Source organism: Gossypium hirsutum, chromosome A05 (assembly GCF_007990345.1).
Source record: "Gossypium hirsutum isolate 1008001.06 chromosome A05, Gossypium_hirsutum_v2.1, whole genome shotgun sequence".
Taxonomy (NCBI): Eukaryota; Viridiplantae; Streptophyta; class Magnoliopsida; order Malvales; family Malvaceae; genus Gossypium; species Gossypium hirsutum.
In genome coordinates this window covers 97,515,767-97,542,386 of record NC_053428.1, presented here as the reverse complement: position 1 = coordinate 97,542,386, position 26,620 = coordinate 97,515,767, and the positions used below count along the sequence as shown (strand labels likewise).

General features: G+C 33.5%; 1 protein-coding gene across 2 annotated transcripts; it reads right to left on the bottom strand.

Moving 5' to 3' along the window:
* Positions 1 to 19,827: 19,827 nt before the first annotated feature.
* LOC107959892 (spliceosome-associated protein 130 A) lies at positions 19,828 to 24,801 on the bottom strand. 2 transcript variants are annotated; one of them, XM_016896067.2, is made up of 4 exons: positions 21,564 to 24,801; positions 20,840 to 21,331; positions 20,579 to 20,741; positions 19,828 to 20,150 (listed from the first exon to the last, which is right to left on the bottom strand). In XM_016896067.2, the coding sequence occupies exons 1-3, from the start codon at positions 24,576 to 24,578 to the stop codon at positions 20,604 to 20,606; spliced, it is 3,645 nt and encodes a 1,214-aa protein (XP_016751556.2). In that variant the 5' UTR covers positions 24,579 to 24,801; the 3' UTR covers positions 19,828 to 20,150; positions 20,579 to 20,603. The 2 variants fall into 2 exon arrangements, with proteins under 2 accessions (XP_016751556.2, XP_016751557.2); XM_016896068.2 differs by having other exon boundaries at positions 20,603 to 20,741; positions 21,564 to 24,690.
* Between the last annotated feature and the right edge of the window lie 1,819 nt (positions 24,802 to 26,620).

Here is a 26,620-nt window from a genome sequence, read left to right as displayed (position 1 = left end):
ACCTTTAATTTAAAAACTCATAACAATTAGACAGTTCTAATATGAAGAACTTAACTTTTTCACTTTTTACAATTTAGTCCTTATGACCAAATTGAGTGCCCAAACGTCGAAATTTTCGAACGAAATTTTTACGAAATCATTCCGTGAAATCGTAGACCATAAAAATATGATAAAAAAGAAATTTTCCTCATCGAATTTGTGGTCCCGAAACCACTGTTCCGACTAGGCCCAAAATTAGGATGTTATATTTCTCCCCTTTTTAGGGATTTTCATCCCCGAAAATCTTACCACGAAAGTGGTTTTGGTTTTTCACCTGGATTCCTCAATCCTATAATCAATGTCAAAGAACTTTCACTCAAGCTGAGCTTTTACTACCTATCTCTTTAAATTTCACATACAAAAATCAGAAGTGTTATTCACTTTACAATACTTTCACCGAAACTTAATCTGTACCAGAACGTGTACTCAAAAGTCTGATCCATACCATCATGTTACATATACAATCGCACCCCAATCTTTTCGAATTCAAATAGTGAAACTAGTCAGTTCATCTCGGCCTCATACTCTTTATAATTCCACACAGTCCAATTCAACTCTTAGTTACCTTTCATTTCAAAACCTCCTCTAGCTTTCCCAAGAAATCATGCTATGAATCTCAAATCTCAATTCGATTAGTGGATATTAATATTCCATGATGTCCAACATTTATAAAGACACAAAATCCTATGAATCTGGCGAGTAGACGTTTGGGTATACTAGCATAATTTACACATCACATAACGTTTAACAACACTACATATTACTTTCCTCTTTCAAGGACAGGAACGATCCAGACAAGAAAATCCATATTAACCTTTTCTATTTCCATTCTAATTCCCAAACGGCAAAAAAATAATTCTGATGATTCTTGCTATACATCATTAAACTTTAAACATTTCAAGAATTTGTACTCAAAGATAAATAATGATCGTTTCAGCATTTTTAAATACCCAGATTATCTTCACATTATCAATATCAGGTCTTCTTATCGCATGCGATTCTTCTAGGAAGCATACACTTCTTAACTAGACTATTCATCTTTTTACCTGTGAAGAAATAAAGTCTTATTCTCTTGAGCATGAACATTTCATTAGATTTTAAACATATATTCCATACAGATTGAACAATCAAGTTGACCTTATTCATCCATAACTGATATTTCAAGAAATTCTCTCTTCTAGTCAACAGAATGATTCAACATGCATCATTCTAAATTCACTCATCATGCCAATCGAAGGCCATAACATATGCATTAGCATAAGTAATACTGATACCTCAACTGAGTACATTAACTCTGATTAACTTACTTGAAAAAGGAAATCCACCATACACATTGGGACTTGAAATTTCACCACATTATCAAGATCAATTCAGAGGTATAGTCATATTTGTTCTTTATACACATCAATCACAAGTTGGAGGTCATGCTCTAAATGCAAGCCATGATCAACAAGTTACAAGATAAAATATCCAGAAAACCCAAGATAGAGAAATCTAAAACGAAGAAGCCCAGAATAAAGAAATCCAAGATAAAGAAATCCATGATAAGGAAATTCAATTTACAGCACTGCATCAGAAGACTGAGAACCAGACTCATAAAAATATGAAAGACCCCAATGGTTTTTCAAAGAAAAGAAATCCAGAATAACATCATTCCAAACCACTGACAACAAATACGACCAGAACTATATGCTTCTCATATATATAAAATCAATCAGAGCAATGATCGGTAGAAATAGAATCATGGCACCATACACAATTTCTCATCGATATCCAACAGGCGGAATATAACAAAATACCAAAGAAAAACAGAACCATGCAGATTATAATCCAATCAGACTAACAACACATTCGTCTAACGTTAAGATCAAGGAACATTTTCATATTTCGAACATATTCCTTTAACTATTTCTACCATCCCAAATTCCGTAATATTCCCTTCACTAAGAAAACCAGTTCATAGGGGAATTTCAATCGATACATTTCTCGACATCATACCAAGATAGATCATTTTACCAAAATTAACCCTTTTTGCTAACTACAATGTTGCGAAAGTTAAACAATCTTTCGGTCAATCTGAAATCTTTCTAGCTCATGTCTGTACTTATCAGCCCATCTTCAATCTCTAATCATGCTTATAACCATTCCATCATTGAACTCTTTGGTTTCTCACCTGGAAACTCATTCAACATAAAGCTCAGGAATTTCCATTATAAAACACCACTTTGGTAAGGGGAGGGGGTCGTAGGGCCTCTGACTCAACTCTCATATACATATACATGTAACACAGTTTTTATCATAGCAATCATATCTCAATCATGTCATTCATTTCGAGTAACTAACATTCATATTGATTTAATGCCCATTTTCCAGTTATCTCATTTAGTCAAGTATAATTATGCATGCATTCCATGTTTTCTGGATAACTTTACTTATCTATTCATTTAATCATATAAGTCATGCACATGATATCATACATGGGCTAACAAATACAGATAAGTTTATCACAATCCATACTTTTACCTTGTACACTATCATTTAGACATATCGTTACAATCATATGAATAAGTCCAAGCAATTTAACACATTTACTTAAGCTATACAAGCTTATCAACCATGATTTTTCATATAAGCGTGCGTAAATGTTCATTCCATCTATATCTTTGGCAAGTTATCTAAACACATGCATTCACTCAAGCAAATCGACCATTTACACATAGAATTATCTATTAATCATAGATAAGCTCATTTCACCAAGTACACATTTCATGAATCCTCATTCGTACCTTTCTAAGTTTTAGTTCGTCATGACTATACATTACGCGAATATTTTAGCATCACATTCAACATGGTCGGTGTAGCTCGGTTGGAGAGTACCTTTGTCTAAACAAAATGGCTCTCGTACACGTTGGCAGACATCACACTATTACGGATCGGTGGCATGTATAGCTAGACTCTAATACATATGCTAGGTTAGTCCGATAACCGACTAAACCATAGCTCTGAAACCACTAAATGTAATACCGCTCACCCGTATCCAACTCTGGGACAGGGTTCGAGGCATCACCGGACTTAAACATTCACAAACATACAAAACTGGGTTACCAAATTTCGCCCAAAATTAAAACTTTTCAAACACACACATATTGTCCCTTATACAGGCCTTCGAAGCCTATAACATACATTGGGGTGGTTCGGGACTAAACCGAGAACTTTCGAAAGTCTTTGGGCAACTTAATAATTTTCTAGCTTTAGAGAGTCACACGCTCATGTGGGTTGGGCCGTGTGGTCGTACACGTCCGTGTGGATTGGGACACGCCCGTGTCCTCAGCCCGTGTAACTCTCTGTTTATGACATCAGCAACAATTTAAGGGCACACGGCCAAGGCACACACCCGTGGCTAGAGGCCGTGTCCTCCACACGGCTGAGACACACGGCCATGTCTCTACTAGTGTGGTCAAGACTTAGTCTAATTTCCAAGCCTTTTTGTCATATTTACATACACACACATACACGATTTCAATGGCATTCATCATGTACATATGCCATATACTTCTCATACATAGTGAACAAGCACAATCACATAACCACATCACAAGAAATTAACACATATCATGGATAAATAGGCTTCCAAGCCAAAATCATTATAAGCCATATCTCATGGCTATAAACAACAAATCAATATAAACCAATACCTTTTGGCTAATCACAACAATAGTCATCATAGAAAAACTAAATCCCTATACATGCCACTCATTTGAAAACATTTAACATAAACATATCAATACTCCACGGATAATAGCTCGATAGTGTGATGCTATCGCCGACGATCTCCAACCCCGAGCTGATCTAACAAAACTAAAAGAAATGGAAAGGAGGGAGTAAGCTTTACGCTTAGTAAGCTCGCATGAAAATAATAAGCAATGCGATAACATGTCATTTTCATTTTTTTTTCTATTTATTCAAATTCCAGCTAAGCTGTTTTTCCAAGTCATAGTCATTAAATTATTTATATCCGGAGCTATAAAACTCAAAATTAAAATTCGTTACTTTTCCCAGAAACTAGACTCAGAATTTTTACTCTAGCCAATAAGTACAGTTTATTATTCAAAATCTCCCATGTTTTGCTGTTTGACACTTCAACATTTCTTCATTAAAATTTATTTATCTCATAGTACGAGACTTGGATAATGTTTCTGCCTCTTTCTCCTGAAATTAGACGCATTAAGGATTTCATTCATATAAATTTTAATTCATAATTATTTTTTTTACAATTTCTAGTGATTTTCCAAAGTTGAGACAAGGAAGTCTGGAATCACTTCGACTCTGTCTCACAAGAATTCAAATATATCACGATACATAATTCTTTTCCTTTCAGCGTTTCCTTTATGTGAAACTAGACTCATTAAGCTTTAGTTTCATATTTTATTAAGCTTCTGACTCAATTTCCACTATTTTTAGTGGATTTTCAAAGTCGGACCGATGCTGCTGTCCAAATCAGTTTTGGTACAATATAATGATCACTATCATAAGATCATTTCCAACTATCATGAACTTACCATTTCATGGATCCCTTACTCATTTTTTTACAATAGATCTCAATATAAAAGTTATTATTTCGCATGGGCACACTTAGTCATACATTCCAAGTATAGGATAATTCCCTATCACATGCACTTAATCATCAAATTAGTCTCATGAAAATGCACCATGTAAATTTTTCTTAGAAGAGCTCATCATTTATCATTTCATTGATATACATCATATTAATCCCATTGAGTTTCTAGGAAATTCCGATGGATTCTCCATTTATCGTCAATTCATAAGAATGATCATTTCATGTATGCACTCCCGCGAACCTCACATCTTACAGCGGGATTACCAGTCCAGGCTAAATCCCTTATTGCGACAAACACCCTTACTGAGTTTGGATCTGAATTGCCAGTCTAGGCTAAATTCAGACCCTAATTGGATTACCCGTCCGAGCTAAATCCAATGCACATATATTCTTCGAGAGGCTCGATCATCCAAAGGAACACCCGTCTGGGCTAGATCCTTTTCATAATTGAGATCAACGGATTACTCGTCCGGGCTAAATCCTTTCTGCAACACATGCAGGATCTCAATTCGCTTGTAAATCATGGTTTATCCATCAAATTCCCTTTTTAACCTCAACCGAGAAATTTTTCGACAAATCATTTTCAAAGATGCATTTCATGTAATTTCATGCCATCAACAAATGCACTTATCATGCACTCATAAATCATACAATTAGGCATGTTAGGAGTTTACTTTAAGTTATCCGAACTTACTTGTCGAAATCTCGTCAAGTACAACCGTGTAGCAATTCATACAACCCAGGTAATAGTAATTTAACATTCAATTCATGTAACAATAATTTACCATTCAATTTCACATAACACAACAAGCATTACATTTTTCCATATCATACACACCATCCATCAACTTCTCTTAAACATATTAAATCATACAATTTATGTCATATCAATAGAGAATTACAATCCATGCATGGTATTGCATTATTATTAACACACGAACTTACCTCGATCTAGAAACGGCAATTTACCATTTTAGTCCATAACCTTGTATTTTCTCGATTTATGCCCGAATCTCGATTTCCTTGATCTATAATATCACATTTAGCCTACTAATTAGTCACATTATTCATACGGGTCCAAAAATCATTTTTTACAAATTTTTATTTTGCCCCTAAACTTTTGCATATTTACACTTTTTCCCCAAGGCTCGGAAATTAAACTTCATCCTATTTTCTTATGTTTTATGACATGCTGATCATTTTTCCATTCTATGGAAACATCAAATTCTCACTCTAACATGTACTTATGAACATTAGGTATTTTTACCGATTATGTTATTTTACTCGTTTTCACGTAAAATAGCTCAGCAAAAGTTGTTTAACACAATTTCAAGCTTCATATTCTACCATTAAACATTAAAGTACATGCATATCATTCATGGGTAAATTTTTAAACACAAACCCTAGCTCAAATAAATGGTAGAAATAGCTAGAACATGTAACCGGGACTTTAAAAATGTAAAGAACATTAAAAACGAGGCTCGGGTCACTTACAAATGAGCTTGGAAAGCTTGAAAACCCTAGCCAAGGTTTTTTTCATGAGACAGTCGGCCATGAGGAAGAAGATGAGCAAATTTGGCTTATTTTGGCATTTTTAATTCATTTAATTACCAATTTACTAAAATGCCCTTAATGAAAAACTTTTAAAAACCTATCATACCATGTCCATTTTTGTCCAAAAACTTCAAAATGGTCTAATTACCATTTAAGTAACTTTAATTTAAAAACTCATAACAATTAGACACTTCTAATATGTAGAACTCAACTTTTGCACTTTTTACGATTTAGTCCTTATGACCAAATTGAGTGCCCAAACGTCAAAATTTTCGAACGAAATTTTCACGAAATTATTTCGTCAAATCGCAGACTATAAAAATATGATAAAAATAAATTTTTCTCATTGGATTTGTGGTCCCGAAACTACTGTTCCGACTAGGCTTAAAATCAGGATGTTACAGAACTTTAATGTTTGATTGGTCAATTAAGGAAAAACGATTAAATCGTAAAAACCATAAAAGTTAATTGGTATTAGATATTATTTGTTAAAAGGCATAATTAACATTTATTTTAGTTTCTATATGACAATTAATCCATTTTTATCTTAGTGGGTGGTTAATGTATATGATAATTAATTACTTATAAATAAATATTTAGTTAAATTAAAGTTTAAGTAAATAAATTAAAAGGTTAAAAACATTAAAAAAAATGAAGTTATCTTTGTGTCCACACCGAATAGCCTTTTTTGGAGCTTCTCATTTTCAGCCAACAATCCTTCTTGCATGATAATGTTTTCTAAGCTCATTTTTTGTAATTTTTATGTTTTTGAGATCGTTGCAACTAGGTCCAACTAATTTGTATATCCATTTTTAAAATTGTTAAAGATTTATAAAGTTGTCATTGATGTTAATTTAAGTTTTTGAATATTTATGTAGAATTTGAAACTTAGAAATGAAATGGGATTAATTTGTTAAGTAAATTTTGTTAATGTTTGAGCTTAGGGACTAAATTGTGAATATATTGAAATTGATAGGAAATTTTTGTTAATTGTGATAATAGGAGGTTGTATATGGACATAATTGAAGTGGTTTTAAAATTGGAGTTCAAATTTGGAAAATATGATAAGTTCGGTTTTAGGGACTAAATTGAATAAAATGTAAAATTTTAAGGAACAACCGAATAAGGAAATTTGAGTTGATACGTGTTTACAATTGAATGAAATAAGAGGTTTAAAATTGATAAATTGAATTGAATTATTGAATAGATCAGAAATTAGACCAAATTGAAGTGGGGAAATTGCAAAATTTGTTGATTAGTCCTTCGAGAGTTAGTTGTTTGTTGTCTTGACCAAATAAGTTCATACGGTATGTTTGTGTTAAATTCATATGTATTTAGAATTATAATTGCAATTTTTTGTAATTACAATTTCACCAATTTCATGCTAGCCGAATTTTCCCTTATTCCATTTCAACTCATAATTATTAAAATTTCACAAGAATTTCATGCCTAATTTATTATTTTATCAATTCAGTCATTTAATTAAAAACTAACCAAAATCACTTTACAAAATGGTGTCATTTAACTATCAAGCTTAATAATCTATGATCAAACTTCAAAAACACTACAAATTCATCAATGACATAAATAAAAACATTTAACAGTTTTATGGATTAGTCCCTGAGTTAGCTAGATTAAGCTGCAACGATCTAAAAAAAAAATAAAAATTACTGAAAACGGATAACAAAATGTCTTACATGCATGGAGTTTTGTATTGCCAAACTTAGGAAGCTTTAATAATGGTGTTTTAGGTGTTTATCAATGGTATACGAATGAGGAAGATGATTCTTTTCTTTTGTTTATTAATTATCATATAATTATTAATAATTAGACATATTTTAACATATATATAATACTTCAAATTAATTATTTAACCGTCCACTTAGATTACTAAAGGTTTAATTTCCTTTTAAAGCCTTCAATTCATGTTTTTATACCCATTTAACACTTATAACCTAATAGCAATTAAGTTTTATGACTTTTACGATTTAGTCCTTTTTTTAATTAACCAAAAAATCACTAAAATTTTTGAACCAAATTTCAATTTACCTATATAACAACTCCATAGAATATTTACGGGCTTAGTTTACAAAAACTAGGTCTCAGTACCTCATTTTTCAAAACCACTTAACTTTAGGGATAAACCACTTAACTATTCATTTAATTATCAATAATTATCAAATCAACATTAAATATAATACTATATTTGACTCATAAATATTAAATAATAATATTTACGGACTCACTCATCAGGTTTGTGGTCTCAAAACCATTGTTTCCAATACCACTGAAAATAGGTTGTTACAACTCTCCCCCTTAAAAAATTTCGTCATCAAAATTTCTCACCTAATAATAGTTTTGGTTACTGTATTCTCAAAGACTCTTCTTTTTTCAAGTCAAATCAAAACCAACTAGCTTGTTCTCACGCAATTGAACTTGATGATATAACACTGTAATATGTCATCTAGAATCTAAATTACCCATTTCGACTGTCTGTCTATTTGCACCATAGCTTTGTGAAGTTTACTTCGGAATTTAGAGGTGAATTTCAAATACATACAACTCAACTAGCCATTCAAACGAGTAATCTGTTCTGACCAAAATAAAATGAGTTGATTTTATTATTCTAACAATAATAACCCAGACAAAACTTGATATTCAACTTTGACCTGTTGACATACCAAATATCTCGATACAAACTTTGAAATTTCAAATTTTATTCCCGGCCACCAATAAATTTGTCTCAAGTCATTACACATTTTTCATTGTCTGGCTTAAATTAGATAAATGCTACTATGAACCTCGTGTAAGATGTCTCGTATAATCTCAACATTGTTTAGCACACATATACAATTTTGAAAATATATACTATTATCATAATCAATATTGTACTTGGTGATTTGATCATTCTGAATTTTTTCCTATTTAGCTAACAGATTCAGGTCTTTTCTTTACAACTCACAAATTTTTCTGAGGAAATAATGCTTTAACTCTCAACTCTATAGTAATTAAACCATCTTAACTCAAGATCAACTAAGCTTTAATCAAGCTCAATACAAATAAAGATTTCTGACTCAAGGTATCAACTACTAAGTTATCTTTTCCCTGATGGTAGTCAATCACCAAATCATGATCTTTTAATAGTTCAAGTCATCTTTGTCGCATCAAATTTAACTATTTTTTATTCATCAAGTATTTCAAGCTTTATGATCGATAAACATGTGTCATTCCTCACCGTAAAGACAATGTCTCCAAATATTCAAAGCAACACAACAGTTACCAACTCAAAATCATGTGTCAAATTATTCTTTTCATGAGCTTTAAGCTGTCTAGAAGCATACACGTTAACCTTGTCGTCTTGTATTAGTACGCAACCCCAACTATTGAGTGAAACATCAATATAACAATGAACTTCTTCCCAGATTCACGTTGAAGCAATACATGAGCTTCTGCTAGTAAAATTTTCAACTGGTCATAACTCTATTAGCACTTATTCGATTAAATGAATTCAATGTTTTTCTATAGTAACTTCATCATCGGCAATGCAATTATCAAGAAATTCTTCACAAATTGTCTGTAATTCAATTTTTCAAATGCTGAGCATACTTTAATTTAGTTTTAGAATAGATCAGTATGTCATCAATAAAACAACAATGAAACTATCAGAATATGTCCGAAAAACCCAATTCATCATATCCATAAATGTTGCAAGCACATTAGTTAATCCGAAAGGCAAAACTAAAAATTTGTAATGTCTATAATACTTTCTGAATACTGTTTTCAGTACATCTACATCTCTAACTCGCAACTGATAATAACCAGATTAGAGATCTATCTTCAAGAACACTGTAGCACTTTTTAACTAATCAAATAGGTCTTCAATACTATGTAATTAATATTTATTCTTTATTCTGACTTTGATCAATTGTCAATAATCTATACACAATCTCATTGACCCGTCTTTCTTTTTCACAAACAAAACAAGTGCACCCCGACGTGATATACTCGATTGACTAATACCTCTTTTAATTAATTCTTGAAACTGAGCTTTTAATTCTTTTAATTCAATTGGAGCCATTTTGTATGGATCAATCAAAATCAGAGCAGTTCAAGACATTAATTCTATAGCAAACTCAACTTCTCGCTTTGGCGGTAAACTCGATAATTCCTAAGGAAAATCATCTGTAAACTCGCAAACTGTTGGTATTTGATCAACTTTTATTTTCAATAATATGGAATCCAGGATATTAGCTAAAACACATTACAATATTTTTTAATTAATTTTTGTGCTAATATTGTTGAAATCGTATTTGAAACACAATCATACTTAACAATTCAACATTATTTACTTCACCATTCTGATATCTCAAACTGTTTCATTTTTGTCTGCAATTCTCGATAGCTTTGTATACAATCAACCAATCCATCCCTAGAATAATGTCAAATTCATCAAAATGAAGTAACATCAAATAAAAAAGAAAATCATAACCCTTAATTTTCAGTGAACACTGTTTGTAAACCAAATCAATTATGACATTTTGGCCTCAAAGGTTCGTTACTTTCAAAACATAATCAGTTGACATAACCAATAAAATCTTTTTCGTTACTAACGTAGTGCATATCTATAAATGTCTTGACCCATGGTCAATTGATGCATACACAATAACATCAAACATAGAAAAGGTACCAGCAATATCATTAGGATGGAGGCTTCCTCGCGTACACAAATCAAATAAGCTCTGGCAAAAGCTCGAGCTTCAGCTTGAATTGTTGTGTCTTTGGTCCCACTTCTACTAACTCATGCGGTACCACTATTCCCTGGCTATTTGCCTCTAGTAGAAGTAACAATAGGTTTTGCATTCTTATCTCTATTTAAATTAGTTCGATTCAGACAATCATTCTTGAAATGATTAGGAGATCCACGATTAAAGTAGGATCCATTTTCAATCTACACACTCCAAAGTGATTTTGGCCACAAAGTTTGCATTCAGGTTTATTTATATTTCGGACGCTACCCATGTTAGCTACTAAAGGCACTAGTGATCTTATATTATTCTATTTCGATCGATCTTTGCCCAAAAACTCTGATGGCGCTAAAGAAAGGCTACTTAATTCTTTCATCTTCTTTGGTGGGGGAGCAAAAAATGTTTTGGTTGAATTGCGTTTATTGAAGTCACGAACTTTAGCTTCATTTTGCTTCTTATGATTATATACCTCTTCCATTTTCTAAATTCTGTCAAACAAAACCACAAACTCTCTAATTTTCATCGCACCAACTAACAGCTTGATCTCGTCATTTAAACCATCTTCAAACTGAATACACATTTCTTTCTTATAAGATACAATTTACCGAGCATAGTTAATGAGTTGGACAAACTTATGCTCATACTCCCCAACTAATCTATTTCCCTATTTCAATTTGAGGAATTCTGATAACCATAAATATAACATGTTTTAATCCCATACTTGGTATGTTTTTGGATGATTTATTATATAATTTAGTAAATTTGATATTACTAATTCTTTAATTTCATGTTTTATACTTAGGAGAGCATAGGGGAACAAAAATGAGCCGAAAACGGGCAAAACGTGCTGATTTAAAGATCTACATGGCCAAAACTATTTCCACACTGGCTAAGCACACGCCCGTGTGAGCCACATGGGTTGGACACACGCCTGTATGGCAGCCCGTGTTGATATCGCTCCCTGTTTCCCAAACACGCGGAAAAAGCCAATTTTTAGCGTTTCTGAGCATTCTAAAGTCTATAACTGCAGACTAGAAAAGGACCTATGAAGACATGCAGAGTAGAACGCAAAAATTACTCGAAGAACGCTGATGGACTCAACTCAGAAACAGGATCTCCTTCAAGACTGAAGATCTCCATTCAATTTCTTTAGAAGTTTTTGGATTTCTTTATGTTTTGTTGTTTTCATATTTTTGAGATGTTTTTCTTTCCAAGTATGAATTAAATTCTCTAAATACCTAGGGAAGATGAAACCTATGACAGATCTTATTCTTTGATTTTTCTAATTTACATGATAAATATTTGCTCTTGATCTCAATTATGTTTATTTACCTTCATATTTAATGTTTTCAGATATTAATTCATGATTGATGTGCTTATTCAGTAGAGCAAAAGTCCCTGTTTAAGAGTAGATCTGGTAAAATTGAGTGGAGTTGCATGCAATCCTAGAAATAGGATGACATAATCTACCGAATTAGAGTCGAATCTAATAGGGGAATCCATAGATCGAGTTAATGAAACGATAGGGGTTTTAATTAGAAAGAGATTTTTAATTAATCAACCTAGAGTTGTTATTTTTACTCTCGAAAGAGATATTAATATAGTTTAGGGATTTCTACGGATAAAGTCAAATGAATAAATTGTTTAATTCAGATTTAAAATAATAAGTGAAGTCTAGGTGGATTCTTTCCTGGGTATTGTCTCTCTCATAAGTTTTCTTTAATTATTTTCCCAATCTGCTCTCTGTCGTTTAGTAATCAGTTTAGTTAAATTTAGATTAGGTTAAAACAATTCCTTCAATTTATAGGCTAGATAATAAAAAGATAGTAATTAATAGTACTAACCCTCGTGGATACGATATTCCCGACTCACCATAGCTATACTACCATTCGATATGTGCGCTTGCCTTTGTCGTATTTTAGTTAGTTCGTGACGTCATCAAATTCCTTTTTCTTCTTATCAAGATATTGTTTGTTAACATATCTCTTTCAAAACTCAGTTTTGAAGAATTCCCAGTTAACTCGTTCTTTAGGTGCAACCGGAATTAAAGTCATCCACTAGTAAAAAGCCTCATTTTTTAACAATGACACTACACATCTCAAACAATCTTCAAGAGGACACAACATTTTATTCAGAACTTTCTAGGTGTGTTCTAACCGGTACTTAACTCTGACTGGATCATCACCTACATTATCGCAAAACTCTTCAGCCTCGCATTTTTGAACTTTATCAATAGAAAGTATAGAACTATTCTATCGTATAGGACTTTGAGAACGAGGGGTGGAGGTTGTTAAGCCACATAATTGACTCTCATATACATGTTAAACATATCATTCATCATACTTAAAAAAATACTATGAGCCTCTTCTCTAGGATCTTGAAACTCCGACACATTATGAGCGACCCCTTAATCGGTGGCTGGAACATAACTCTATACTCCATCGAAATCTGCTTTATTGGATTCAGTTAATATCTTTAGTTCATAATAAAGCAAGTCAAACTAATCAAGAGTCATCACACTATTATAGGTTATAAAATGACATGTATTTCTAGACTCAATACATGTTACGTTCAGCCCTAAAATTGACTAAACCATAGGTCTGATGCCACTAAATGTAACATCCTATACCCGATTCAGTCACCTGACCCGAGCTATAAGGTATTACAATTGTAAAATATTAACATTGTTTACTATCCTGTTGTAAATAACCAAATAATTTATTTAATTATTCAATTACAACCATTCCCATGTTAATCAATCATATACAGACCTAAATCAAACATACGAAGCATTTAAAATAAACCGAGAACAATTTTGGACTAAACTGAAACCTTTACAAAAATTTAGGTAAAAAGTAAAAATAGAGGTCACACGGCCATGTAACTCACTGCAACCGTGTGGACAAACCTGCATCAAAAATCAAATAAACCACATGGTTGTGTCATGCAACCGTGTGCTGCACACAATCACACGGTCGTGTGACAAATAATGTCACAAGTCATGTGTGCCCAAAAACACCTTCAAAGACAAGCTAAATCACATACGAATTCTTAAGTTCCAAGCCATGCATTAAGAAACATTCAAAATTATTCAAAATGTGCCAAAACATGATGAAATATACCATCTCACAACCAACCTTTGTGCCTAACCAATATGCCCTCACTAGCACCACAATTTAAACATAAACAACAACTATCCAAAGCAAAACAAACTCAACACATCAACCTTATTCAATCATTAAATAAGTCTCAAATAACATATGTTATAATCAACCATTTATACCAAACCTTTCAATGAAAATATATCCCAATCATCCATTCCATGAACTCAATACCAAATTAAAAACATTACACCATTGCTCATATTGCCAACATATTACCAACCAAATTTTACCAAGTTACCTAGACATTTATACCAAAATATCAATTAGAATTACTTCAATATACATATTATATTCTTCAAATGGCATAAAACATCACTAAGATGCCTATTAACATAAACATACCAAAACCCTATTTACATGTCACTTATAACTGACCAAAATAAACAAATAGCTACCGAATGAGTTGTCAGATAGTGTGATCCCCATTGATGTCTAATTGACGAAAAGAGTCCAATGATCTACAAAGAAGAAAACCAACTAAGGTAAGCTTACATAAAGATTATAAGTTCGTAAAACAAACATTAAATACCTGTCAATTCAAGTTTACTACTCATACATAACATAAAAATTACAATCCTTTATCTTGATCCATAATTTCTACCATGTCAATTGGTTAAGCTTGGATAATTCGAATCATCAAAACATAACTTGCTAAGATCCATATATCAAGCTATACTCAGCACAACATAATTTATCAAATTATCTCTTCTCATTTCCATTTCAATAATTAACTATTTTGCCCGAGGAACAATAGGAAATTGACTTCGGATACACGAAAGGGTAATTCTCACACAAGCTGACAAAAGGACATTAACCGATACACGATACTGCTCACATAAGTTTTAGAGAATTTGCAACACATGCATGATCTCAAGCTATTGGTATGGTATCCATTACCGATACATAGTGTCTGCCAAATATAACACCGACACCGGTAAATAGTACCTACTAAATATAAATAGCACATAGCCAACACTGGTACATAGTATCTGCTGAATATAAATCCTAATGACATATCATTTGTATCCTAGCTACTCACTACGTTCACACGAGCTATAACCTATATTCTATAACCTTTTCATCTTTATATTATTATATCATGATCAACCTGGTCTTATTCAGTTCATATGTTATACCTTCAATTCACACATACTTATTTACTATGCTTTACAAATCAATCCTTTATTTCCAGTCTCATGCCTTACATTAATTAATCATGTTAACTTGTATAAATTCATAAACATATATATATATGAATTCAAATCATTATAAACATACTAAACCTAACAAGAACTTACCTAACCACAATAGCTATGGACACTTCAAAGACAACTACTCGTCGACTTTTCCTTTCCCGCGATTATCAACCGACTGATCCATTTCTTAATCTAAATATAACAATTTTTATTCAATTAACCAATTCAAATATCATAAAATACTTAAATTCACATATTTGACCCTTTATAATCATTTTATACTTTTACCCTAAACTTTTACCTTTTATACAATTTAGTCCCTAAACCCGAAACTTTCAAATCTATCACAATTTCATCAATTTCATGCTAGCCAAATTTTCCCTTATGTCATTTCAGCTCAGAGTTATTAAATTTTCACAATATTTTCATGCCTAATTTATTATTTTATCAATTTAATCCTTTAACTAAAAACTAACCAAAATCACTTTACAAAATAGTCGCATTTAACTATCAAGCTTAACAATCTATCATAAAACTTCAAAAACACCAAAAATTCATCAATGACATAAATCAAAACATTTAACAGTTTTATGAATTAGTCTTTGGGTTAGCTAGATTAAGCTGCAACGATCTCAAAAACATAAAAATTACTGAAAATGAGTAACAAAATGACTTACATGCATGGAGTTTTGTATTGCCAAACTTGGGAAGTTTTAATAATGGTGTTTTGGGTGTTTAATTCGGAGGTAGACAAATGAGGAAGATGATTCTTTCCAAAAGTTGATTGATAATTCTATGATATCTCTTGAAAGTCTAGACATAAGATCAGGCACAAGTTTATATAGAGAAAATCCAACTGAACAAACCCTTTTTTAGTGTCCTTAAAAGGAAAAGGTGACTTGTATCGCCTCAGTTTTGCCACAAGGTGAAAAACACATTTTTATGCAATTTGCTTAAAGAAAATGTTAATGTGTTTAGCCAGTCAACAACATATATGCTAGTACATACCTTGAGTTTGGATCCAAGTGTAACACCTTATACCCGACCCGATCGTCAAGTTTGAAATAAAGAATGTCACATTTGTTGTCGCTATGATCAATTCACATTTGAAATTATGCAATTTTAAAGATAAAATCAAATAATTTGCATTCAAGGTGTAATACAATCATTCTCGAGTTTTGCATGAACTTACTGAAGTTCTAAAGCTAAATTGAAATAAAAAAAGACTAAAATGAAAAGTTTCAAAATTTAGGGTCGGCGCCATGACATGAGGGAGTTACTTGTCATAATGTGCCTCACTGTTATGGACTTGTCGTGGTGACGGGTTACCTCATCGCGCCATGACCTAGAACTCAAGCTCGTCCCGACGACAAACACACTACGTCATGATGTGATATCCTAGTCCCAACGTCGTTCAAACGATGTCACTAACTATTTCTGCAATTTCACATTCTCAAAACCTACAATTCAAAGGCATAACAATGCAAACCTACTATAATTTCATTTTAGACCAAATGAACAGTAGCTAAACAATTTTAACATGACTAAAGCACATTCAAAATATGAAAAGTTTAAGTTGCATACTCATATTTATGTGCATCAAACATATGCCATTCACATAATATAATCACAAAACACCTAATTCCTTAAAGGCATAACATTAAGAACGTTTTCAATTCATGCTCAAGGTATATTCACAACAAAAACTAATTTACCATTCTATAAGTTGACATATCAAACTTACAAGCATATATACTTTTATACCTATGCATATCAAAAACAAATATATTGTACCAAAAATGAGCTTTACAAACCAACATCCATGTTTAACATCATTTACAAAAATAAAACACATATAAGACTTACTAGGTACATACCAAATTCAACTAGAAATAAAAGGCACAAACTTTATGGAGTTGGGAATCTTGACGAGATGCTGAAGCGGATGTTTGAAATGTAGCTATTAACCTATCCTGCACACAAGAAATAAATTGTATGATGAGTATATCACTCAGTAGTATTCCTATGAATCCGAAATAGTATAATGAGATAGTATAATTCACCACACATGGAGTTGTTATCTAAGAGTCTTGTTCTTTATAACTCAAGCATGAATTCATCATTCAATATACATTTTTAATATGTAAAATCTCAAACCGTGTAATCTTCTCGATGATATTTTGAGCTCATAAGTCATTTTCAACTCATTTCAATTTGTCATCTCGGATTGCCCGACAATGATAGTTTATCGATTCAATTCTATCATCCTGAGTTGCCCGAAAAATATGACATGCCATCCTGGATTGCTCGACAATGATGGTTTATCGATTCAATTCTATCATCCCGGGCTGCCCAGTAACGATGACCTGCCACCCCAGATTGCCCAGCAACAATGGCTTACCACCCTGGATTGCCCGACAATGATGGTTTATCGATTTAATTCTATCATGTTGGGTTTCCTAGCAATGATGAACCACCCCCAGGTTACCCCACAACGATGGCTTACCACCTCCGATTACCCGACAACAATGGTTTATCAATTCAATTTTTTCATTCTGGGTTGTTCAAAAACGATAGCTTACCACCCCGTATTTCTCGAAAATGATGGTTTATCGTTTCAAGCCCAATGGTTCGCCTATTGCTCCGTCACATGTCGTATGTTACAAATCATCCATCTACCATTTCGTTTTATAAAACCAATTTATATTTCCTAATTCAAAACTTATCAATTATCATAGTTTCAATATGCTTCAACTTAATTTTCATACTAATTAAATCTATAATTTCTAGTTTATTCATTTCAGTCCTTGTCTCAAATATTCAACCTCAAATACTCCAATTCAATCTAATTCATCCTTAATAGTTCATTATGATAGTATACAATGTAAAGTATCACAAAATATGAAATTTAAACAAGTGTTAAATCATAGAAATACTTACTCGTATTCGTCATGTATTTTATATTTTACAATTTAATCCCTCATATGCCAAAAATCAACAACCTTTTAGTTAATGTAAATTAATAACACTAAGTATAATTTTAAACATAAGTAGAATAACTTAGTAAGTTTCATATGAACTTACCTAGCAAAAACAATAACAAATGGTCCACGTTATATAAAGAAAGGTTGATCAGCTTGTAGCTGATAATTTCACCAGAAAAAGTCATGTATCAAGATTGGATCTCAAATGTCGTGATAGATTTTTTTAAAACATTAATCTCATTATAGGTTCTTATCATATATGTTCTTTTTGATACAATGTGTCGAACTACCCATAGCCCCTCCCCAACTCTTAAATAAGAGGATAATGTGCTTCAATGTACTCACACCCACGTTCTTTTGCACTGGCAACAATGCCGATGATAATCGAGCTAAAACTCAATTGGCCAAATGTCGTGATAGTTAAAAAGCAGGAACATTAAGGGTAGTTTCCTTTAAATAAATCCTAGAAAGGTTAGTCAATTTTAAATGAAGGTTAAGTAAATACTTTTTAAAAGATAAATGATTTATTTATCATATGTAAGAAGATTTGAATAGCTTTCTTTAAATAAAGAGACTACGACAAGTATGTTCCTTCCCATTCCATTTGGTGTTTTATTCGACAAATATTGAAATATATAAAAAGAAAATGCCTTTTTTTATAATTTACATTTATTTAAATAAATAAAATCTTAATCTAAATAAAAATACAACCTTTTTCGCCAAAATAAATAAAATCCCAACCTATACGGACCCACTATGTGTGATACTGTCTCAACGTATCTAAATGAAAATGACTTCACCCATAGGACCGATATTCATGTCTTTCTTAACAGAAAAACATAACATGACAATGAAACTTCATCAGGTACTGTTCATAGATCAACCACACCCTTTTAATTTATTACCCAACTACATAATTAGTTAATATTCAATGTGACATTGAGAATATTATAGTTCATTAAATATTTCACTTTTTTAATATTTAACATTTTAATTTCTTTTTCCCACACATGTTTCACCTTTGAATCTTGCTTGTAAAATCCTAAATAATTTTTGCAAATAGATATATTAAAACTCATAATTATATTAATCTTAAAATTTATTTCAAGTTAATAATCTTATATTAGTAATAGTGTTAAGATTTAATAAAACAGGTAAGTAATGCAAGATTTCTATGGTAATGTTGATTTGATGCCAATTTTAACCTTTCTATTTTTATAGTTTTGGTCCATTTTTTCCATCATTCATTTTCTATTTATCTATGACAATTTAACCATTGTTAAAGTAGATGATGTTGGAATGCCCGAATCCGCGCCTACTCGAGTCCTCAACAAAATTATATTAAAAAAAAAAACTGCAATTATACAAACGAACCAAGTTCTTTTTTCTTAATTTAATTTTAAATTTTTTCTTTTTTCTATAATGCTCCGGTTAACCAAAAATGAAATAAAATGATATAAAAAATAAATAAATAAATAAACCTGAACCAATGTTGCATGGGAGAAATTTAATTTGAGTCAATTCGACTATCAACGACGACTGGATATTTTCCTTTTAAAACAAAACCGAAGCCTGAACATCAAACTTCAAAATATATCATACAAATTCACAAGATGATCCCAACTAATTACAATAACAAATGTCATCTCTACGAATACTAACACTAATTTTTTGCTTCTAACGCCAACTAGTTTGTTTGATTATATAAAATTATCCCCCTCAGTTGCCTAGCCTTCTCGACTTGACTCGTTACCTCTCGTTTTCAACTTGACTTGCCTCAGGCAATTGCTCCTCACAACTGTGACACCACGACTGACTACCGGCAACTCGTGCTGACAACTCCAGGTACACTGATACACAAAGCACAAACTACCCTTCAATATGCAGTTATACTACTCGAAACGCTGATTAAACCGCCTAATTACAGTTCAAGCAATACAACTAAAGGCTAAAATACTAGGGAAAGAAGCCCCTGAACCATATCACATTCTTAAAATAACTTCCTAAACTTTGATTGTACAAAAAGAAACCTTATCCTCCAATTTTTATCCAGACAAGTGGTTAATTTGTTTCAAGGGTTTATTGCAGTATAAATTAAAAGTTAGGGACTTGTTCAAAGGCTTATTTGTGTGTAATAAAACCACAGGGGCTTCTCCGGATAATGTAGTTAAGTTTAGGGTCTTTTCTTTGTTATTTTAGCCTACTTTAAACATAATTACGTAGATATAAACCAAAAATGGTACAGAAAGCCAAAAAAGGAGAGGGAAGGGAAAAGCACCTTAAACATGATGCCGTTAGCTACCTCAGATAATCTTGTTTCGGATTTCTTCAAGTTTCTTCAATATCTCCCCTGGAGTCCGATCCAACTCGTCTGCAATTTTTCTCTGCAAATCCAAAGGTAGGGTAGGAAACTGCTCACACAAATCCCCATCAATAACGTCCTGCAAAATCATTTCAAACTTTGAAAACCAGAACTAATAAAATTAACTACATCTGAGAACATGATGATCTGAAAATAAACATTTCATTTGAGGTTCACCTTGACAGGGAAATATGCAGATCTATAAGCCATATGATCTCGTCCACACAAGGGCGGGTGCTCCTGTCTCATATGCATCTCTAGGTGAGAAAAGAAGTCAACATCATCACGGGAAGTGAATGGAAGCAATGCCCCCAAGCTCCCCATTACTGTACCATAAAGAACACACTCTCCACCACCTGGTATCAGAGATGCCTTCTGCAAGCAAGTTACCACATCTCCAATATGGAACTGAACAATCTCCTCTACCTTGTTAGGAGCTCCATTGAGCCTTCCCTGTTCCCATTTTATCTTTCCACCGGTTGGGTCTTCTTCTATCTCATCTGATACATCTTGTGGTAGGCGCACAAAATAGACATTCCCAAACTTGTCTGCACCAGCCATGGTGTCGAAATCTATATGGTATGATGCAGTAAGCCATCTTGGAACAACATCATCAGCAAAAGTATACAGTTGATTTTCATCCCTTCTGTACTTGCAAAAATGGAATGACTGCAATAAAGGATCATATTTGTTATTGATCTAGAATAACCGACAAAGAAAGCAAACAGAAGAACACATAATCGGAGTGGACTACAGTTTTGGAACAAAGGGAGCATTAAAACTCAACTTCATCAATTTTTCAAAACCCATTTATTAGACGAGACATGCATACAAGATGTAAAGTAATTTTTAAAAGAAACTGATAAAGAAGTAAGAATTCAGAAAAAATCAGAAATCATACCTCTTGGATGTCCCCAACATATATTCGATCACGGTAAGTGTGGATAGAGACAATAGTGTTAGGGAAAAGCTTATTTTCACACTTTCTAAGCAATCTCTTTTTCCCCAAGTCATACAATCGGAGCACAGATCCTATTCCAGCAAGTAACCTTCCCTGAAACTGGCATAAAGCAAGAGGAACACCTTCCACTTGTGTCTTGTGCAAAAGTTGAAGTGACCTGCCATCTTCAAGAAACCTATAAATATGAATAAATCCCGCAACTAAGCTGTTTTTGGGCCAAAACTGCAGGCCCTTGGCAGTTCCAACAGCCAAGAGAGCTCCATACTCTTTATCATGGAAATTCACGGTGCATACACTGAAAGCAGCTTCACTATCCTGAAGCTCCAGAAGGCAAGTTGTGGTAGCAGTCCTCGGATCAAGAATTCTAATGCAAGAAACCCACTTGTTCGACTCTGCCTTTGGATAACCATACTGCTCATCAGAGAGGGGATCCTCTTTGTCCTCGTCATCACCACCATTTTCCATTTCATTCACATTACCATTACCATTTTCACCCATTCCAGCAGCCTCAAAGCACTCCTTTCTCGCAGCTTCACGCTCTTCTGCAGTATATGATCCTTGGTCGCTCTCGATAATTACCAATAATTTCCTCTTTGGTTGCATGACAAACCTCCTAGGAGTATACCTCAAAGGAATAGCAGTCTCATTAAAGGTTTCTCCAAGACGCTCAATGGTGAAAACCCTCAATGCATCCCCAGCAACAGCAACAACACCTTCAGCACACTGATCAGATGAAAATGAGGCAGCAAATTCGAGTGTCTCATAAGAAAGCGGAGTTAGCAGAAAATGTCCTTGATGAATATAACCAAGCCATGGCCGACTGGACAAGCAAAGAATTGCAGGTCGGCCTCTCACTTTAACAGAGAACAACTTTGGGGCTCTCAGCCCTAAGAACCGTGAACGGGAGTCAGAGAGCTGCCCTGTAACCATATCTACTACCGTTCGGAACAACACTCCATTCTGCAAACCAGCATTAAGGAAAAGATTGGCAGGGTGATCAGCACCATCCTCCCCACCAACTGATGCCTTAACTTCAAGGAAAAGGAGAGACTCAGGAGGCGAGGACACACTCTGAACACTCAGAATCTGCATACAATCATCAGGATCCAAAGACAATATACGAATTGTATTATCATATGAACCCACTGCAAGAAAACGGGATCTCTGTCTTCCTTCAGGAACAGGGGCAATGTCAAGACAAGCCACATCTCCAGACATTTCATGCTTCTCCACTTCCATTAATTGCCCAGTCATATCCACCTCAAAGTATATAAGCTCCCCTCCACTCAATGCAATAACCACTTGAAGCCCATTTGAGCCAACCTTAACAATCGTCCTTTTCCCAGGAGTTCTCCACTCATTAATACGCCCATCTTCCCTTATATGCCTGATACCATTAGGGTGGACTTGCATTAGTGAATCATCACCAATCAAGGAAACAGCAAGAGAAGGAGTGGTATCAAGAAAACCACTATCACTAACTTCTTCAACTGTTTCACCAATGGAAAGAACAAGAGTAGCATTGGCAAATGACACTACAATGTACGCATCAAAGGCATCACTAACATTCTTTTTCACCGTCCACACAGCACTCGGGACACCAGGAAGCTGTGAGACAGCCATCTCACTGATGGCCAAACCGGGCCTTAATATCCTCAAAGAAGAACGAGGACCACGCCCACAGAGTGAAAATATCTGAGGTGTTTCTTCCTCAAAGAGATTAGCAATTTTCATATCCATTATTGGCATCAGGCTCTCAGCTTGGTCAATTCTAACTAGATTCTTAAGCCCTCTAGGCTGGAAAAACACTGGCTGGAAACCTTCTTCAGTTTCCATCAAAGTAGATGACGATGACTCAACATCAGGGTCATCTCCAATAGCCTGAAACTGATATAAAGCATGATTTCCAAACTCCGAAGCTGCAAATAGGAAACCAGTCTTCAACACACACATTGATGCTGTAACAGGAATTGTATCAAAATATTTAATCTTTAATTCTGTAACTCCTTCATTTCCATGTTCCAGTGTAACCTTAAAAATGTCCCCATATTCTGTCTGCAAAAGGAAGAAGAACATAGATTTCTGCTTATGAGTAGCAGCAGAAACAATCAAAACACCACGTTCTGCCGGCAAGTCAGCCCGTCTAGGAATGACGGCCCTAACATCCGGATGCCCCTGGTTCTTATAAATAACGAAGTTTTCTGCACAAACCAAAACCCCACTCGGCCCATCACCACCACCAGGTACCGTGACCAACATATTTGCCCCATTATCAACTTGTTCTGACCACTTCCTAGACACATGGTTAAGCCCTAAATCGAGTTCATAAAACGTCAAATGCTTCTGCGCCTCATTAGCAGCCTGTCCCGTGGAATCCTGATCAGCCTCCGAGTAATCCAATTCAATGGAAGCAAAAATAGGGTTATCGAAGCCACAATCAACACCACAAATTGAATAAACAATAGTATGTGACTTATGAGCTTCTAAAGGCGACGAAATGGTTAACCTAGCGGCAGTATCTCTATTTAAAACATAAACTAATTTCTGTTTCTCACAAGCACCAATCATTACAGCTCTTCCTTTGGGGTCAATAGCTAAGTACTGACCCGGGACAATCCGGCGACATCCAGATTTCCCAAAAGTTTCTTGGTGAACTTTATCAAAAACGTTCTTTTCTTTATTGTATTCAAGGATAACGATCCGACCAGAATCCGACCCTACTACAATATAGTCCTTTTGGGCGCCGGTTAGCCGGAATTGAGCTAAAGAACGTGTGCAGCCAAAGATTTCGACAGAGTGAAGTGTTTGGAGCTTACCGAGATCGTCGGGACGGAGAAGGGAAAGGATCTTGCCACGAGCGACGACGATTTCTTGGACTTTGCCGCCAGAGAAGTTTCCGTTTATGGCGGAGACGATGCCGGTGGCTTGTTGAAGAGTTAAGTTGTAGAGATACATTGCTGGTTAGGGTTTTTGGTACATCCAAAGCTTTGAGGAGAGTGAATTGAGAAATGAAACGAAGACACAGTGAGATGATTTTTCCCTCTCATTGGTTTTTTTGGGTAAACGACACATATAGGCACCAACTATAAAAAAACTTTCGATACCTAAAATAAAAAAAAATTGCAAAAATTGCAATTTAAACATCCACTTTACATGATCTCTTATTTTAGTCACTCCCATTGAAATCACAAAAGAGAAAATAAATTAAAAAAATCGATATAATAAAAAATAAACCTTCAATTTTTATATATCATATTAATTTATTTATAATTTTAAAAAATTAACTTCAAAATTTACGAATCATCTCAATTTAATCATTATTCTAAAAAATTAAAAGAAATATATAAAAATACATAAATATTTTTAAAAATATATAAAACTAAAAAGTAATCTTGGCAAGAAATAATAATATATAAAATATATAAAAATAAATATTTTCAAAAGAATATAATAAATAAATTTAAATTTTATATTAATATTTATATTAATATTAAATAAATATAATTATCTTAATATTAAATAAAATAAAATAAAAACCCCTCTCCCTCTCCCTCTCCCTCTCTCCCTTCCCCACCGGACCTCCCTCTCCTCTTCCCCCACAACTTTACACTTTTTGTTATCATCTTGAATGAGTTTGTCTCAATGGCTTCTTAGGAAAAATATAAGCGGAAGAGTTCATAGGCCTGAAACGAGAAAGCCAATAAGAAAACCCCATGGTGTTGTTGCAGATACTAGAGGTTCTCGGGAAATTAATGGCAACCATATCGAAACCTCAAAGCAAAGAGGAGGGGGAGGGACGGAAATGATGGTGGGGGAGGGAGAGAGGTACGAGGTGGGGTGGGGATTTTTATTTTATGTAATATTAATATAATTATATTTATTTAATATTAATATAAATTTTAAATTTATTATTATATTTTTTGAAAATATTTATGTGTTTTTATATATTTCTATATTTTTTTAAGATTTAGAATTAAATTGAAATTATTTGTAAATTTTGAAAGTTATTTTTTAAAAATTATGACTAAAAGTTGAAGATTAAATTTATTATTATACTGATCTTTTTAATTTCTATGTTAGTTTCTCGTTTGTAATATTAACAAGAGTGACCAAAATGACTAAATTAAATAACATGAGTGCTTAAATTACAAACTTTTTATTTTAGATGTCTAAAATAAAAATCTTTAATAATTGAGTGACTATCTATGCAGTTTACCCTTAATTTAATTAATAAATATTGTTGGGAGTAAATGCTAAAGTACCAAATATTTAAACCCTAAAATCCAAAATTTGAAGGGCCGAAAATGGATTAGGATTTAGAAAATGGCTTCTTCAAGGGTTTTTCGGCTCACTGTGAAGCCCACTATATATTGTAAACCATTAATATAACTATGAATAAAAGGGTAAATTATAATTTGATCATTGAACTACTCGAAAGTTTTCATTTAAACTATTGAACTATTCAAAAGTTTTTATTTAAGTTATTGGACTATTGAAATCGATGTTATATGACTTTTCCTATAACGAGTGACTAAGGCATTTAGCGTCAATGGTTCAGCTGTTGAGTGGGAAACAATGTTTGGGACCATGATATGGCACTTGTGGAAGAAGCAGAGTGATTGCCTTTGAAAGTGTCATACGGCCTGTTGTTCAAGTGGTTCGGAAATGCTGGGTAGAGGCAAGCAGGTATGAGGGGGCATTGGCGTAGTGTTGAAGCATGGAGGACGGTGGAGGATGTGTTGGGTGGCAAGTGTCATTACAGAATTGGATGGCTATTAACGTAGACATTATTGTTGATGTGGATTCTGGAGAGGCCGCTATAGGATGGGTAATACAAGATGCTCAAAGAGCGTCGATTTGTGTTTTTATGAGGAAGATTGGCGTGGCCCCCCTACTTTCTACCAAGTTGAGAGCAGCTTACAAGGATCTGAAGATTGCACAGGGTAAAGACTATCAATTGGTAATTCTAAAGAGTGACATGGCTGGTTGGTGACATG